General features: G+C 39.2%; 2 protein-coding genes across 3 annotated transcripts; one reads left to right on the top strand and one right to left on the bottom strand.

Moving 5' to 3' along the window:
• The first annotated feature begins 6,041 nt into the window (after positions 1-6,041).
• LOC102719174 (dynein light chain LC6, flagellar outer arm-like) lies at positions 6,042-7,793 on the top strand. Of its 2 annotated transcripts, XM_015833631.2 has the most exons (3): positions 6,042-6,289; positions 6,368-6,586; positions 6,719-7,793. In XM_015833631.2, exons 2-3 carry the CDS (start codon positions 6,449-6,451, stop codon positions 6,860-6,862), a joined length of 282 nt encoding a protein of 93 aa, XP_015689117.1. In that variant the 5' UTR covers positions 6,042-6,289; positions 6,368-6,448; the 3' UTR covers positions 6,863-7,793. The 2 variants fall into 2 exon arrangements, with proteins under 2 accessions (XP_015689117.1, XP_006647147.1); XM_006647084.3 differs by having other exon boundaries at positions 6,042-6,586.
• A 4,100-nt stretch (positions 7,794-11,893) lies between these two features.
• On the bottom strand, positions 11,894-16,679 carry LOC102719455 (subtilisin-like protease SBT3.9). The gene is made up of 11 exons (XM_006647085.3): positions 16,573-16,679; positions 16,334-16,425; positions 16,125-16,222; positions 15,747-15,902; positions 15,258-15,416; positions 14,075-14,697; positions 13,743-13,810; positions 13,403-13,663; positions 13,176-13,293; positions 12,927-13,098; positions 11,894-12,826 (listed from the first exon to the last, which is right to left on the bottom strand). The coding sequence occupies exons 1-11, from the start codon at positions 16,657-16,659 to the stop codon at positions 12,279-12,281; spliced, it is 2,382 nt and encodes a 793-aa protein (XP_006647148.1). The 5' UTR covers positions 16,660-16,679; the 3' UTR covers positions 11,894-12,278.
• Positions 16,680-16,987: the final 308 nt, after the last annotated feature.

A 16,987-nucleotide genomic window follows, 5' to 3' on the forward strand; every position in this document is an offset into this window, starting at 1 on the left:
TCGGAGGCGGTGTGGCGACAGTGCAGCGGCGGCGGTGCTCCATCTCCTTGCCGCTCTGCTCGACGATGACCTCAGGATGATGACGGCGGAAAGCTTGGGATGGCGACGACGCCGACAGCTCGCGATGGCAACCTCGACGACGACCACGACTCGGCAACGACGGCGACCATGACGACCGCAGACGGCTGGGAGGAGAGGTGGCTGGGAGGGGATCCGGATTCAGTGACATTGTCCCGTGACATTCTCGGTGACATTGAGTCACTGACTTCTAGGGCCCACATGTGCCTGGACATGTGAACGCACACGAAGGCCTAGGAGTCAGTCTTAGACAGCTCCAGTGCAGGACCTAAATTCTTAGAATGATGCGCGTGCGTGCCAGTCAGTTTGATCCTATAATTGACAAGATAAACAGTACAACAAGCCGATCGGCTATCGAGCCGATAGGTAACAAAATATCTAGTCGATCAGATATTGATGCTGCAACGGTTAGCCGATAGGATGAATGATCGGCTGTAAAAAGCATGGATCGGCTAGAAACACCACTAGAAATAGACTTGAAATAAATATTAGACCAACGTAATCCGCCAAGTTACTTATTAATCTTAGTCGATCAGACAAGCCCCTATAACCAGATCGAGCTAGACGTACAGAGATAGGACTTAACCAAGACAGTATGCAGTCAAACACGATATGATTATAGAAAACATGAAAATCAATAAGGCTAATAAATAAACCGATGAACTACTTGGAATAAACAATGAATCGCATGTTACAATCGGCTAAACCCAACTTGCATGTAATTCTCGTAAGCCGATGCAACATAAATAATAGTCGATCAAGCCGATTGGTATGGAAATAACGTAGTAAAGCAATCGCTACTCTATTGATGTAAATATGATAAACACGTAGATCGGCAAAAATTATTGGCTATAAACGACGGACAAACAACCAAGATCTATAAAATACATAGCCCAGATTGCTAAGAATAATCATAGAAGATCGGACCCAACCGAGACAACTCAAGATTAAACCTAGCAATGTCAGGATAGATACTAAACAGATCTAGATTGCTATCAAGCCAATGAGCCAACGACCGGTAACTTATCGGCTAGTACTCCAATAAAACAATGAGTAAAATACATCAATCTGATATAAACCATCTGACAAACGCAATCTACTAGATCGGACCTAACCGAGACAGTACTAGATTGAATATGTCAAATAGCGAATATCAAACCAACATAGATCGTCCAAAGTGGTCAACCAGATCAACTCAAAACACGAAAGTGATCTAAGTTGAAACTGATACGATAACTAGCAATCGTGCAACTAGATTAGAAGATCAGACTGAACCGAGACAATTCTAATCTAGCCGAATGATTACTGTGGCCCAACGGAACGTAGGACTTACCCCTCTATCGGAGATCGAGACGATGCAGCCCCACATCAGGTGCCAAGTTCCGCCAGAGTTGAAACCTCGGTTAGGAGGGTGGCGATGCACCGAGAGTAATTGATCAATTGATTGGTAGATGATTTACAATGACCCGAGGCATACATATTTATACCCTCGGGTGGATAGTAGTCCATGTCGGACATAACACACGACTCCTAATAGATAAAAAGAAATAACAAACTCTATCTCTAATTTCTATTGAATACGACACGAATTACAATAGATAAAAGAAAACAAACAAGTCCCGATCGAACTTTAATCTCTTAGAGATAAAATCCTATCTAACTCTAACTAGTAGATAAAATTACGCCGCCACGCCTTGGTCTTCACGATTCCCTGTTGAATTCGAACTCTTTCGGATAAAAGTTTATATCAGCGATTGTACCTTTTCTTATCCGAATCCAATAAGGAAATTTACTAAATTTTGGTGTTAACAATGGGTCCCACATGTCAGCGACTCAATGTCATCGAGAATGTCACGGGACAATGTCACTGATTCTGAATCCGCTGGGAGGAGAAAAGGTGGTGTAGGGTGGGCCCCACGGCTGGGAGGAGATGGCAAGCCTGCTTTGGATAGCCAAATTTGGCCACCCTAGCTACTCATTTGGCCAGCGAGATGGCTTAGCCATCCAAATAGAGAGACTGTTGGACCTTGTTTTTCTACTTTGTTGGCTATTTTTTAGCTTGGAGAGTGGGATAGCAAGACTGTTGGAGATGCTCTTAGGAGATAGGAAGATGGGGAGTCTCTTGGATAGTGGTATGGCTGTGGGTGGTTGTGGCTCAGTGTTGGTGTTAAGGGTACAGTGGAAAAGATGGTTAGGAGGAATAGGCGATGACGGGGCGACCCTGAAAGATGGGAATGATAGACATTCGGGGAATATTACCACTGCCACATGAGTAGAATGAGAGGTGGGAAGATAAACGTAGCTAGTGTGGTGGGTATCATCGTTGCCATCGAGGTTAAAGGGTGATGCATTGAAGTGGGATGCTAGTGGTAACGCTATAGGGTGGCGGTGGTGTTGGGGGGAGGGGGCGATGGGAGAAGAGATAAGTTGAGTACTAGAACAACATGAATCTTAAAGAGATCTAGACCATGAAAAAAATGATATTGATGAGTTTTCAGTCACACAAAAGACGAGGAAAAATTTAAGAGTAATCTACGTAAAATAACGTAGCCATTATTCTCACATTCTGCATCTATGCTCATAGTAGCTGGGCATAAAAATGTCAGATAAAAAAATCAACTAAACTTCAAAAATACTCACAGATTAACTATTTGTATATGACCACATCTTTTATGACCAAAGTCATAGAAAACCACATATATTATAGCTTATGGCACATAATTGCGAGTAATTTAGTACTAAGGTTTCATAAAACCCTACTCCAGTACATGTTCACCCTGAAAAGTGTTGACGGAATTTTATTATTGGGATTGATTTTACTTTTCTCTGTTTTGAATTTTGTTGTTTTAGATATGTTGAGTTTACCTAAAATTTAAATAAAGTGGAGTTCAAGGAAACCTTTTTGACCCTAAAAACTATGGTTACCTGTCACAAGTCATAATACACTGGTTCTTTACAACTGTAACTAACATAGGGTTTTCCTAAATGTAATCTTTTCTATTTACCCTTTTTAATTATTAAATGTGTTTTGTTTGAGAAAATAATGAAAGTGAACTTTAAAAAGCTAATCTAAGTAAATTTATTTGAAATATTAAATTTGGAAGATACGTAGGTGGGTCTATTGTCGTGCTAAAATAAAGTACGAAAATAAAGAGAGAAAATTAATGGACAAAATGCCGCTCTTATTCATGCTATCTGGACTGAAAATACGAGGGGGTGACTAGGCGGAGACCTCCCAATTTGGTAAAAAAAAAATATCGAAAATATAAGTGTTGCATTTTAAAGTCATGATTTTGTAAAAAATACCGCCAACGGAAATAAGAGGTATATGTTGTAAAAGAATAAATCTAGTCATTGATACATTTAAAGGATGCGGGGCACATACATTTAAAGAATAAATAGTTGTTAAACCATTTTATTCACTCTTATACATAAGACATCAAATTTTAATGCCAGGAAAATACATATTTATTATCATATATAATACATCAATTTTTAATGGTGAATCATTGATTGAATAAGTGATTTGGGAGAAAAAATCATTTGAAAAAGCCAGGAGCTGATGTACTAAGGTTGTTTTCTTTTGAATAAATTATTTTTAGTTTTTTCTCTGACTTTTATGCGCATATTTATCCAATCATTTAAAAACCATATCTTTTTTAACCGTTGGATAAGCATGAAAAAAAACATATCTTATCGGTTGGATAAGCATGCATATAAAAGTCAAAGAAAAAACTAAAAAAAAATTAAAATTGGTATAGAAAATCATCATCTCAACCTGCTAAAATAAATCTTCAACACTGCCATAGTTAATTCTATTAAATAGCTATTAAAAAAATTTGACCTCACATAAACATCTTTCATCTGCCAGGAACAGGGCTAAATGTCATGAATACTGGACATATACTTATGTTAGGACATTTGATCCCTGGTTTGGGTTGGATGCATGGTGTGAAAGCAAATCTCCACGTATGATGTAGCATAGGCGTTCCTCGCAATTTCGTGCGAACAACGGTGGTTGCTACGCATGAGCATAGTAATGGTATTTCATAATCACATTTGTTTGAGATACTCTGAACAAATATCTTGCCTTGTCCTCAGAGAATCCCGTGGGATTCCCCAGTCTTATCCGCAGTATGATTGTCATGTCACCCTCACCCCATTTCTGGATAGATCCCATCAGTACTCCACCCACACGACATGCCCATTCCGCCGATTTATCATGTAACCTACGCTCTTGTCGCCGAGCCTTCGCCCAGAAACTGTCACAAAATTACCCATGGATCCGTGTTTTTCTCCGACACCACCAGTCGTTCGTAATAAAAATGAAGTTGTTTATATCATCTATTGTCTATTATTTGTTTTAAGAAGTATATCTATCTTATCGTATCAACTAGTCCTAACCACTCAATATTTAATTATCTTTTAATATTTCCATTTTAATCAGTCACACCCTTTTTCTAATTATTTTCTTATTAATACTCATACTCATATTTAAAAGTTTACATTATAAAACAGACAAAGTAATTAATTAGTAGCAGTGCCTTGAAGATTCGATCGCAAAGCAAACAATTGGTCGAAAGATTAGGCACGCTTTCTCTATATTTTTTATGACCACCGTCATCGGTGCATATTTATGTCTCGGTAAAAGTAAATTATTATGTTATATTCGGTTTAAAGGAATTTTAACCTATATAAATAAAAAAAATAAAGAAATAGTAATGTATGATAACATTAATTTATATGAATTTTTTTAAGATGTTTAAGTGGATAAAATTTTTCATCTATTTCCTCTCAACAACTTGAATGAAAATTTTTTAGAGTATTCCAATTAATAAGAATTCAATCATTTGTTTTTTCCTTAAAAAAACAAGTAGGTTCTTATAAGGGATCATATTTTAAACTAGAAATATGTTTTGCTTGGTCACAGGGATTAATGTTTTTCTCTGCATAACATAAGATTGAAGTTATCGCCTGTAATTAAGTTATGCGAATGATAGCTGGCACCGCGATGGCAACGACATAGCAGCTATTCTCCGTTCCAGAAAAACCAAGTACTAAGTTTAAATTTAAATATACATTATGTCTATATGTAAACCGAGCGATTTATTTTTTCTGGACAACGGAAGTAGGGACGAATAATATGATATTACTTTTATATTATTTTTTTGCGAAAACCGTAAAAAGAGCGTCGGGAACCCGTTTCATCATCAGAGATAGAGGGAGTAAGAAAAAACATAAAAAAAAAAGCTAGCCACGCTACTATATTCGGATTTGTAGTTAGAAAAATCTTCTTTACGTTCGATCATAATCATCTTAATATTTTGAGATAAGCAATTGACTTGTAAATTGATTTATTGATAGAAATTGATTTAAAAATATTTAAGGGGTGGATGTGAGCGTCTGTGACTAATGTGGGTCAAGTAATGATATTGGTGTTCAGAAACGATTGGTTTATCCATGTGTGTAGGTGACTGAGGATTATAACTAGATTCATGAAGAAATTGAGGTCTGTATGATCGAGATGCCATGTAACATGGTTAGGCTAAAGTCGTGATTTTGTAGTCAACATCAATTAATGGTGAGATCGTGACTAGGCTCAGAGAGGAGCTGAGATCCAAACGATGGAGAAAATCGAGTGATGATGTTAAATATAAGATGTCACATAATGAAAGAATACCATGTGGAAATGAATTCGTAGCGAGGTTCACAAATCATGTGTGAAGGCATTCATGCGTGCGATGAAATCGGAGAACGGAATTGGATGAGAAAATCAAAAAGGGGAATAACAGTGGAATCGCTACAGTAACGCAGAATACTATATCGTTGTACTGTAGCTTGGGAAGGAAAGATCGATGCTAATCGGATTAAGCCTTCAGTCCGATCTGGTTTAAGGATTTTGGGTAATTCGAAAATTGAGGAACGAGTCCTATTCGGACTAGAGTTCTACTAGGACTAGGATTAGGGATTCTACTGCTAATTGGTGTGGAAAGTTTCTGTTATAAATAGACAGAGAGGTTGAGAACTTTTGTATAGCTTGCGGTAGAGTACCTCTTGCGTAAACCTGTCGTGGAGCAGTAGAGCTTGAGGGCACGTAAACGGGGCCGTGGAATCTCGGAACCCCGGCTGCGGTGGAGGTGGGAGGACCGACCGACGTCCAGAGGAGAGGCGCCACCGCGGCGCTCCCAGATAAGCCTTGCAAGGAGGACACGTACGTCCCTATTAAAAGGAGACATCTTTCCTTCCTCCCTCCCGTGGTCCACTCTGATTCCCCCCTCCTCTTTCTCAGTACTCGTCGTCCTCTTCCTCGCGTCGGGGAATCAACAAGGGGATCGCGACTCGAGTGAGTGAAGCTAGCCTGCTGGTGGCAATGCTGGAGGGGAAGGCGCGGGTGGAGGACACCGACATGCCGGCGCGGATGCAGGCGGCGGCGACGTCCGCGGCCTCCCGCGCGCTTGACCTCTTCGACGTCGCCGACTGCCGTGCCATCGCCGGACACATCAAGGCGGTAAGTACCCCCTTCTCTGCTGACGTTTCTTTGTCAGCCCGGCGGCGCTGGCGGGTGGATTCGATTAGTAAATTCAGGATTTGGGGGGATGATTGATTAATTCGGTCGATTTCGTTTGGTGTTGCAATGCAGGAGTTCGACAAGAGGTACGGGGTGGGGTGGCAGTGCGTGGTGGGCGCCAACTTCGGCTGCTTCTTCACCCACACCAGCGGCACCTTCATCTACTTCTCCCTCGAGCGCCTCTCCTTCCTCCTCTTCAGGGCCGCCGCCGCCTAAATCCGCCGTCGCCGGCGAAATCGAACGGCGGCGAGCCATACAAGGAGAACAGCTTATGCACGCAGGAATGTAAGCTCGCTCAGATGTGCACGTGCCCACCTTCTCTCTTTGTACATACACCATGGTTGTGCAATCTTTGTCTGCTACTCTGCTCCCTCTCGATGCTGTTCGTTTTCTTGGTCTCCCCACCATGGACATTGACCTACCAAGCTTCCATTTTTTAGTTCGATGGCGTTTCATCTCCGCCTACGAGTTCAGCGTATCCAGCTCAAAATCAAGAAAGAAAGAAAAAATTTCTCTGGCTGGATGTGCGAGATCTTTTCTTGCAGTGCATTCAGTACGGACGCTTGGATGGATGTGATGTGTGAATTGCGATCGAGATGAACTTCTCCCTGTACCTTTTTTCTTCTATTGAACGTGGCAGAATGGACACGGTAATGGTGGCGCTTTCTCTTTCATTTGCTTGGATGGTTGAGGGGTCCTATTAAATCTCGCGAAAACGAAAGCAGAACGCCTGCCCCATGATTGCGAATGACAAAAAACCCCGCGTGTGAAGGAAAGAAAGCAACTTGCATAGTTAGATGATTATCTTTTTCTTTTTCTGGATGGTCTGACGATGAAAACCTGAGAGGGTAATCTTTTTCTTTTTCTGGATGGTCTGACGATGAAAACCGATGAAAACTTGAGGCTGTAGGTTCTCGTTAGAGCGAATTTATTAAGACTCTACCGGCTAACATCGTCCAGATATTTGTTTGGCAACGCTAGGGAATGGCATGGTTGGTTTCCATTCATTTCCCGCCCACTAATGTTTTGTTCTAAAACTTGTTTAAAATGTAAGCTTTTTTAATATTAAATCTTATATAAAATATAATGTGTTTTTGTTTTTATTGATAGTATTATTTATTATATCGATCACTTCCCTATTCAATATTCATCGGTTTTTACGTACATGTTTTAAATTATTAAACGATATGTTTTATACAAGAATGTTTATTATAAAATTTTATCAACTTGTCTTTTAAATTAGATTTTTAATTCAATAGTAGTTAATTTTATCATTTATAGTATTAAATAACTATAAAAAATGAGATAATCTTTACCTTTTGATAAAAAAACAAAACATTTATCTCTACATATCCTTCCACTAATATCCAGTAATCTTCTCAATCCTAATCACTATTAATCAACCTAGAAATACTTATATTTTTTTACCGCAACACTCTCCTAGACATCATATACTCAAGTAGTTGTTCCGGGTGGCAGGGAAAGCTAGCTTTTGTACTGATTATATTTTGGTACATGATTAAAATCCTAAAATGCTTTATTTTAAAATGGAGGGAGTAGTTTGTATCAAATTTAGTTCTAAAACATAGGTTTTAGGTGTGTTTGATTGGTTGTACATCTCCGGATAGGATATGTTGGTCCATTTTTTGGATATGTTTGGCTTGTGGGCGAAATTTGATGTGGCAATTGAGAAAGGGAATATTCTATCAAGATGATAAATGAGTGTGTCCAGATAAATTGAATGGATAATCTCATCCTCCTTTAGTAATAGTGATTATTAGTATTTGTTTAGTAATAATTAGCATGTTTTGTCATTAATTAGTAATTACAAAATTTAAAGTAGTCTTAATTAAGAATAATAAATTTATTTTGTTGTTAATTGGTAATAATTACGATAAGATCTATGATGATTAATTTATATAATTATTATTATTATTATTAACTTAGTATGCTCATCACATTCACCCTCATCCATCCAAAAAAAATTTAAATATACCATTTAAACTAACTAAACATAAAATTGGATCACTATATCATAAAAATATGGATGGACATATACCATACCACCTTTATTACTTAGCAAACGCATCCTTATGCAACTAGTTCTAGATTATACGTTTTAATATCTTGAGACAGGATAGAAGATGAATTTTTTTTTCTTAATTATTCCTTTATAACCTCCAGGTAGGCATGTTGAAACCCCAGGTCAGGGCGGGCTTTAGGCTAGCATTAGAAAAGGTCCAAAAATCCTAAGCTGGAACATCACCTGAGTTCGAGCCTGACGGTGCATCCCACTAAATTTTTTAATAAGATTTTTTACTATCAAATATTATGCGATTCTATTATCAGACGATTCTACTGCTACGAATAAGCACATTTATAAACCAATTAATAATTGGTTTATAAGTGGGTTAGCGGGCTAGTCCACTTACACCCTTAGGTGCGAACGGGCCAGCACGATGGGACAGTGGACGGCTATGTTGGACCTAGCTCGAGATTGAACGGTGGACGATAGTGCATAGGGACCAGAGCACAATTAACAAAAAGCACAGGGATTTCTTTGCAAACATGATGGTGGTATGGCTGTTCAGTGCCCATCCCCGAACCAATCCATACCACCCATCTATCCAAAATGATTCGTTCAATACGACTCGCACTTAACACACGCAAAAAAAAATGCTCCGTAGTCCAATGTATAACGAGTTGGTCAAAAAAACAAAGATGCTACCTTTGATCCCTAACAAAGTTATGTTTAATTTCCCTGTTTTTTGTTTTTCCTACAAGTGTCAGTTTTGATTTATTTCTTTTTTGCCGTTTATACTAATACAAATTTACAATCATGTTTAATTTTTTTCCCTTTAACCTGCCACTGTAGTTTTGATTTATTTCTTTTTTTTGTCTTTTATATCCAATACAAATCTATAATTAGTAAAACCATAACACAACTTACCTTTAATTTTCCAAAAAAATCCATGTAGAAATACAATTAACAATAAAAATATAATTACAATAGCGTTAGGATTATGTTTCTACTTATTTAAAAGAAAACAATTAGATGTTTCGTCTGCGTAAGACGTGAAATTTATGTCCAATTTTGATTTCGGTTCCAACAACAAATAAGGTTAATTTCTATCCTAGACACTAATTACTATTCTAGCCTCATGCATGAACTTCCTTCTTTATCCAGAGTCCTAGTACTGGAACACCCAATATATAAATACTAGATGATGATAGCATAAAGATGAGAATATATCTTACTCAACTATAATAACTAAAGAACCTGAAAGAAATTTCAAATACTTAGTTTATTGAAGAAGCATTCGCCGAGGTACAGGCGGAGAGAGAGTGTCAATAGCTCCTGTACTTCTCCGAGCTTCTTCTTACTCTGTGCCTATTTTCTAACTCCGAAGAGTATGTAATTGTGAAATGACAGTGATGGAACTCCTATTGAGTTGTAGTGTGTGTGCATAAAGAAACTAACACCTATTTATAGTTGTTCTAAGGTGGTTACTAGGTCAGTTAACACTCTCGTAACCTATCATCGATAGATCATTACCAGCATACACATCGAAGCAGAAGATGAAGTGAGCTCCCTATGGTTTGGTCGAACGCCCTATGATGCCAACCGGTGGGTCCCACCTCTCAGCCAACGACTACAAGAGAAGCTGACTTGTGCGCCCCTAGGTCGGTTTCATACTGAGTTGGCGCTTTTAAGTCAGTTTTGCACTAACTAGTAGGTCCATTGATCCATGTACTCACATGTGATTGGGTGGAAGTATGTTTCTTCTTACTTGAGGTGTGTTTTCTCTAAAAATACCCGCATACAGATAATTCATCGACAGTTGTGGAATTTGGTTACTAACAACCTCTACTGGTAGGTTCAATGCTCATTTTGATTGCCTTTATGCCGGCATCGACAGTCAAATATTGGACTTTATGGATCATCAACACCTACTACCGCGGTAATCTTGGCGGTTACTAACAGCTAGATTGGGCAGAAAAAACTAAAACCAAAAAACCGAATCGAGCAGATGGAACCTAAACTGAACTAATCAAATCCAAATATTTCAATCACTAGTTCCGTCGCCAGTTGGGACTAAACAAAACAATTTTAGGCAATGGAAAATTTACTAATGGTTTGAACCATTATTGCAAACTAACACTAGGAAATTGCAAAATGACCACAAGAACTATCATTGAAGTGACATCCTTGCAATGTAAAAAAAAATAGTGGCAAATTTATAAAAGCTTCAAAATAATTTTGCTAAATTCGGTTATGGTTATTGGTTAACCATAAAAACTAAACTAATATAAATAACCAGACAACAAACCTAGCTAGTATCCCACAAAGTCCAAGAAACTATACAACTAGGATGCTATGTTTGGAAGATATATTTGTGATTTGATGTTGTTTATGTTTTGTATCACCAATAATATTTCGGGTGGCACATGAGATCGAAAGTATGATGATGCGCAAGAGGCTAGGATTGCCTAGATTCAAGCTCTCAAGGATGATATAATATCCTACTCTTGCTTAATTATACGTTGATTGTCTATAACCACATAACAGCCTCTGCAATAAGTAAAATGTGTGATCGGTTAGACTACGCTCCCCGAGAGACCCCTACCTCCCCTTATAAACTGAGGGAGGGGTTATAAAAGATATATACCTAATCAAATATGACTAATCTTATGTGACTGGATATGGAAACCGGATGTAGAATACTAATTCTTGCATATTATTCCTAGTCAGTTATAACCCAATATCTACCTTTACATATTCCTTTATAATTTGGAATCTCCTTTCCTACACGAACACGTATCGTACATAGATATAACCATATCCAGGTATCCCAAAATGTCATCTTTGGCTACTGAATTATCCAAAAAGATAGAAAATAGGGGAAATGTTGCCAAATTTATTTTTTATCCCTATCATTTTTTGTTGCAACATCGATCTGTCAAATTTTGGTCGTACCCTAGCTAATTTTGTTCTTGATTTTTTAATAACCAAATTTCCTCCTTAACCGAACTAACCAAACCCAAATAACCGAACCCCACCTGTACCAGCGGTAAAATAAGCCCGATGTGTACAGGAAAACACGTACCAATCAAATAAACAGACATTGTGCGCCAATCTGACATTCATGCTGATTTCTACAGCGATGTACAATCTATGTGTTCACTGGTAAGAAAATGTTCAAAGAAAGTTAACTGTTGCAGACAAATAAAAAGCTGAATTTATGATTTACCGTATGTTATCTTTATGCGTTTCGTTCCCTTGTACATTTTGCTAACTTGACGAGTAGAGATTAAATGTCTATTATTGTTTACAACCTTTTCATATGAATAATAACAATATAGATAACCAGGCCAGTTCGTTTTCAGTTACCAAGTTATCTGCCACTCTAAGAAAATATTATTCATTAATTTTCAGGACTACCCTTAAACAGGGAACGAGCAACACTTGCATATATAGCCATGAAAAAGATAGCTTCAATAATTGGTTTGGCCTTATTATTTACGAGAGTCATGTAGAACATGCTTTTGTAAATAGTACGAAGTACCTACTTAATATTGGTCTCACCAGATGTTTGTATTGTAGGAGTTTATTTATTTTATCCTTAACAACTTAAGACGTATCCGCAACGAAGTCTTGAATTATAGTGCGAAGTGCAATTGGAATCCTCACAGAGTGTGTATTGTTGTCTAGCCATGTCAAGCTTCCAAATGTGTAGCCACCCTGAACTTTCTGCCTTGCCACAAATGTCACCTTAAAAGTTGCAGTCCTATTGCCGCCTTTGATGAATTTGATCACTAAAGGTTCGACAATCATATTAACCCCTGCCGGTGCATCAACCACTGCCTTGTAAGTTGCTTCAAAACCTCCAACATTAGTGACAGTGCGCTGTACTGTAACATTGTCCTTGAGATCTGGCACAACGATAGATGGTAGGTTGAGCTGGTAGAGCTGCCCCATGTAGGACTTACAGTAATCTAATGTTGCCATGGTACAGTTTTGGAACTTTGTGTACTCTCTTGGGTCTATGTCATATACTAGACCAGGGTCTACCGCCCTCTCCGGTTCAATGTGCCCACCACCGAAGTCAAAGGGATCAGCCAGTTTCCTTGGCACCGCCTCAGCTTGGATTGGCATGCCAAATCGGTCAACCACTGATGCTGCAACCAACCAAGATACATAACAGTTAGCTTTAGGAGAGAAACAATTGATGATCTTTTGGAAACATTTTGAGGTTGTATCTCGATCTGCAGTTCCTACCAGTGGTGACAATGGCGGACTTAATCATGGCCGGCGACCAGTCTGGGTGAACCGACTTTAACAGTGCCACCACTGCCGAGACATGAGGGCATGCCATGGATGTCCCAGATATGAACTGGTACGAGTCACCCACTGCTGCCAGGATGCTGACTCCCGGGGCAGCCACATCAGGCTGTTAAAACAGTACACATATAACAGGTTAGAAAGTATGGACGAAATATGTTAAAAGTGGATATATCAATGTCTCACCTTAAGTATGGCAGGAAACTGGGTGCTTGGTCCTCTCGATGAGAACGCAGCGACCCTCGGCGAAAGCACCCCGCTTCCCACCATGGTCACCGTCTTCGACACCTTCACCTCCGGGTCCCTGGAAATTACAGAGGAGGAGGAAGAAGAAACAAATTATATAATAAGGATTTTTCTCCGACTCGAACCTTGCTAGCTTTGTTTATGTGATCGATCTAATTCCGTCTCACCCTGTGCTGCTCGCAAAGGTTGCAATTCTGCGTGCGATCTCGTTGTCCACCAACACACAGGGCATTTCGCCATGGCATCTGTCCAGTACATCAAGGAGGTTGGTGGTATATTGCGCGAAGATGAGGCCCTTGGCGCCTGCGCGGGCGACTCGGTCAAAGATGTCCTCGAACAACACCGGAGGAACCTCCTTATCCAACGGCGGCGAGCACAGCACGACCTTCTCGGTGACGTTGATCGACGCCAGTGACTCTGCGTTGCAGCTGCATATGTACGTAGATGGCGTTGGAAATGTGTATATGTACTCCAATATAATCTAGGATTCCATAAAAACATGATTACCTATCTCCATTAACAAGCGTTTGAAACTTTTTGCTTCTGCTTGTAGTGTTGTAGTAAAGGGATTGCCCCTGCAGGTAGAATATATATTACGTACGGTTAAAGAATTTACGTCAAGCTAGCAGTGCAATAAACTCATCATCCGACTCCATTTAGCCATGATTTTTTCTATTATCAAACACATTCTAGGCATGTATGACTTATATATTTTTGTTTCGAGACTAAATTAATTTCTTTAATAGGATTTATCATCAAACATTATGCTCAAAAGTTAACCGCGTTATCTTGTCAAAAACAAATGGAATATCAAGCGTATCATGAATAAGCTTAATTACCACCAATGTCTCGTTGTTCCCTAGGGACACGACGGTGGGGAAGGCTCGGTCAATGGTGGCGGCGGCCACCGTGATGACCCACGGGACGTCATTTTCAATCGTCTGCGGCACAGGGCCATCGTTCCCGCCGGCAAATACCACGGTGATCCCCCTCGCCACAGCGTGGAGAGTGCCAAGGATTTCGCGAGGCCCTCCAACTGACAGTGAAATCACGTCGACGCCATCTTTTATGGCATGGTCTATAGCCGCAAGAAGCGCCGCATCACCGCACTCTGCTTTCGATCTACCCCAGCATGCCTTGTAGATTGCCAGCCGTGCGCGCGGCGCTCCGCCGTGCGCCGTGCCGGCGCCGAGGCCGCCTTGCAGGTGGCTCACGTTCCTCACCTGGTTACCGGCAATCGTGGAGGCGGTGTGCGTGCCGTGGCCGTTGAGGTCCCTCGGCGACATGTACTCATTCTCGAGTTTTTCTTCGGAAACACCACCCGTGTACCACCGTGCACCGATTATCTTTCTGTTGCAGCTCGCAGCGTTGAATTCTGTGCCGGTTTGGCAAACACCCTTCCACCGTGCTGGTACAGGGCCGTAGCCTTCGTCGTTGAAGCTTCGTGATTCAGGCCATATACCTATCACATATATATGTTGTCAACGATTCAATTACATGGAGCCATTAATTATTTCAAGATTCCTTTGTCTTCCGTCCTATTTAATTTGCTCACTTATTTTGCTTTCTTTTGCTTATACTTGTAAACCAAAATTTAAATTCTCAATCTTAAATTCGGAGTTAATTTTACAGTTTTTTCATCGTAGTTTATTTTTCAGCCAATTTATTTGAAAATTATTTTTTATTTGCAAATATGTTGTTTAACTTTTTTTCCTTAAAGAAGACAAACAATCACCCTCTTGCTAAATATCTTTCAACAAAATCAGAGAGAGAATCTTTCGAAATTTGAGTGCATGGATGTGCTTCAAGGTTCCTTTATGCATGGCATGCCGTAGTATCTACCTCATTGTATAGATTGTTTAGATAGCTCCATATAAGTTGTCTGGTAGTTAAATGCAAGCTACAATATAATTACACTTTTATTATACTATAGTTATCTTCGATAGATTTTAGTTCTTTTTCTATTGGAAGTTATATACTTATCTTTCATTAAAGTTTAATTTATGGTTTAAACATTCAAACCTGAATCGATGACGCCGACGATAACATCTTCACCATACTTGGCCTTCTTAGGAAGACTTGACTGTTCATAGTAGTTGAGAGCAAGAAAATCATCCCAACTTCGAGTCGTGTGCACTTTGCGGTGAGTATTAGGTTTTACGTAGACAACTCCAGAGGATTCTGCATAGGAGACGAGTCATTGTTGTATGTATTGTGCAACTATGCAAAAGCACCATTTATTTTGTAAATTTTAAAGATTTTTAGAGTAAATTTTGATATCTCTCCTACATTTATAGTAGTGAGCTACCAACAAATACCAATTATGCCGTACTGTCTACCTCATTGTTTAGATAGCTTCATATAAGTTATATGGTAGTTAGATGCAAGTTACAGTACAATTACATTATTATTATACTATAGTTATATTTGATAGATTTTAGTTCTTGTTCTATTAGAAGTTGTATACTTATGTTTCATTAAAGTTTTTTTTAATGGTTTGAGCTTTCAAACCTGAATCGATGACGCTGATGATAACATCTTCACCATACTTCGCCTTCTTAGGAATACTTGACTGACCAGAGTAGTCGAGACCAAGAAAATCCCAACTTCGAGTCGTGTGCAATTTGTGGTAAGTATTAGGTTTTACGTAGACAACACCAGGGGATTCTGCATAGGAGAGGAGTCATTGTTGTATATATTATGCAACTATGCAAAAGCACTAGTTATTTTGTAAATTTTAATGATTTTTAGTGTAAATTTTGATCTCTCGTCTACCTTCCTAGCAGTGAGCTAGGTACCAAGAGAAGTACCAATTATCACTAATGCATGTTTTTGAAAACTTAAATATACACTATGGAAAATTTATGTCATTGTAATTTTGGTACTTACTTGAAAGTTCCTCCGCTTGAGATTCTGTGAGCATTGCCGCGAATCCTGAGAACCCGTGCCTATAACTATACACTATTGACTTCATAGCTTCGTCGTTACTGTTTCATTGGCAAAAACAGCAAAATCTGTATTAGCAACCTGTTTCTATTTAGCCTGCGCTTTTACAGCTAGATTAAATCACTAGTCATTCTCCCACAACTTGATGTTACCTCCCAAGAACAGTAGTGAGTGTGTCATAGTGCGACGCGGTGACCACCGATGGGTCGTCGTGTTTCTTCTCCCCCATGTACACAATGTAAAGCTGTAATTTCAATGGTAAATGTTTCAAGTAAATCGTACTATCACAGTACTGATTTCACAAAAATACAGCAAAATTATCTGTCTTCAAGGGGGAACAGTAGCACAGCAAAAAAATCGACCATCTTAGTTAATTAAGCATGCATCTTACTTCTTTTGACGCATTAGCAGAATGGTGCAGGAGTTGTATCATGAACACCAGTAGCAGAGCAGAACAGAAAGTTGATCTGAACTCCATTTTTTGGTCTAAAGCTTGCTGTGATTTGGTGGCCTTGATCTCTCATAGGCCTAACAATTTATAGCAGCCAGGAATTGAACAGTAAGCGCACATGAAGTTATTTGGGCACATTCAAGAGTTAGGTCTTAGATCGTAGTCATGATTAATATTTTACGATAAATAAATTGTTTATAAATTGATAGAATTTGGTTTGGAAACAGTTATGGTGTTGGTGTCGGTGTGTGTAACTAATGCGAGTCAGGTTGCGATATATGTGCTCGAAAACAGTTAGTTTGTCTCTATGTGTGCAGGTGACTTGAGGTCAGCTGTGGTCAATGGCGAGTACTGT

This window comes from Oryza brachyantha, chromosome 2, assembly GCF_000231095.2.
Source record: "Oryza brachyantha chromosome 2, ObraRS2, whole genome shotgun sequence".
In the NCBI taxonomy this organism is placed as follows: Eukaryota; Viridiplantae; Streptophyta; class Magnoliopsida; order Poales; family Poaceae; genus Oryza; species Oryza brachyantha.

Excerpts from the sequence above, each read along its gene's own strand:
- LOC102719455 (XM_006647085.3), bottom strand. The coding sequence starts at position 16,659 with ATGGAGTTCAGATCAACTTTCTGTTCTGCTCTGCTACTGGTGTTCATG. Across the intron at positions 13,811-14,074 it reads GGAACAACGAGACATTGGTG|GGGCAATCCCTTTACTACAA; the intron begins GTAATTAAGCTT and ends TTCTACCTGCAG. Across the intron at positions 13,099-13,175 it reads AGTTTCCTGCCATACTTAAG|CCTGATGTGGCTGCCCCGGG; the intron begins GTGAGACATTGA and ends CTGTTTTAACAG.
- LOC102719174 (XM_006647084.3), top strand. The coding sequence starts at position 6,449 with ATGCTGGAGGGGAAGGCGCGGGTGGAGGACACCGACATGCCGGCGCGG. Across the intron at positions 6,587-6,718 it reads TCGCCGGACACATCAAGGCG|GAGTTCGACAAGAGGTACGG; the intron begins GTAAGTACCCCC and ends GTTGCAATGCAG.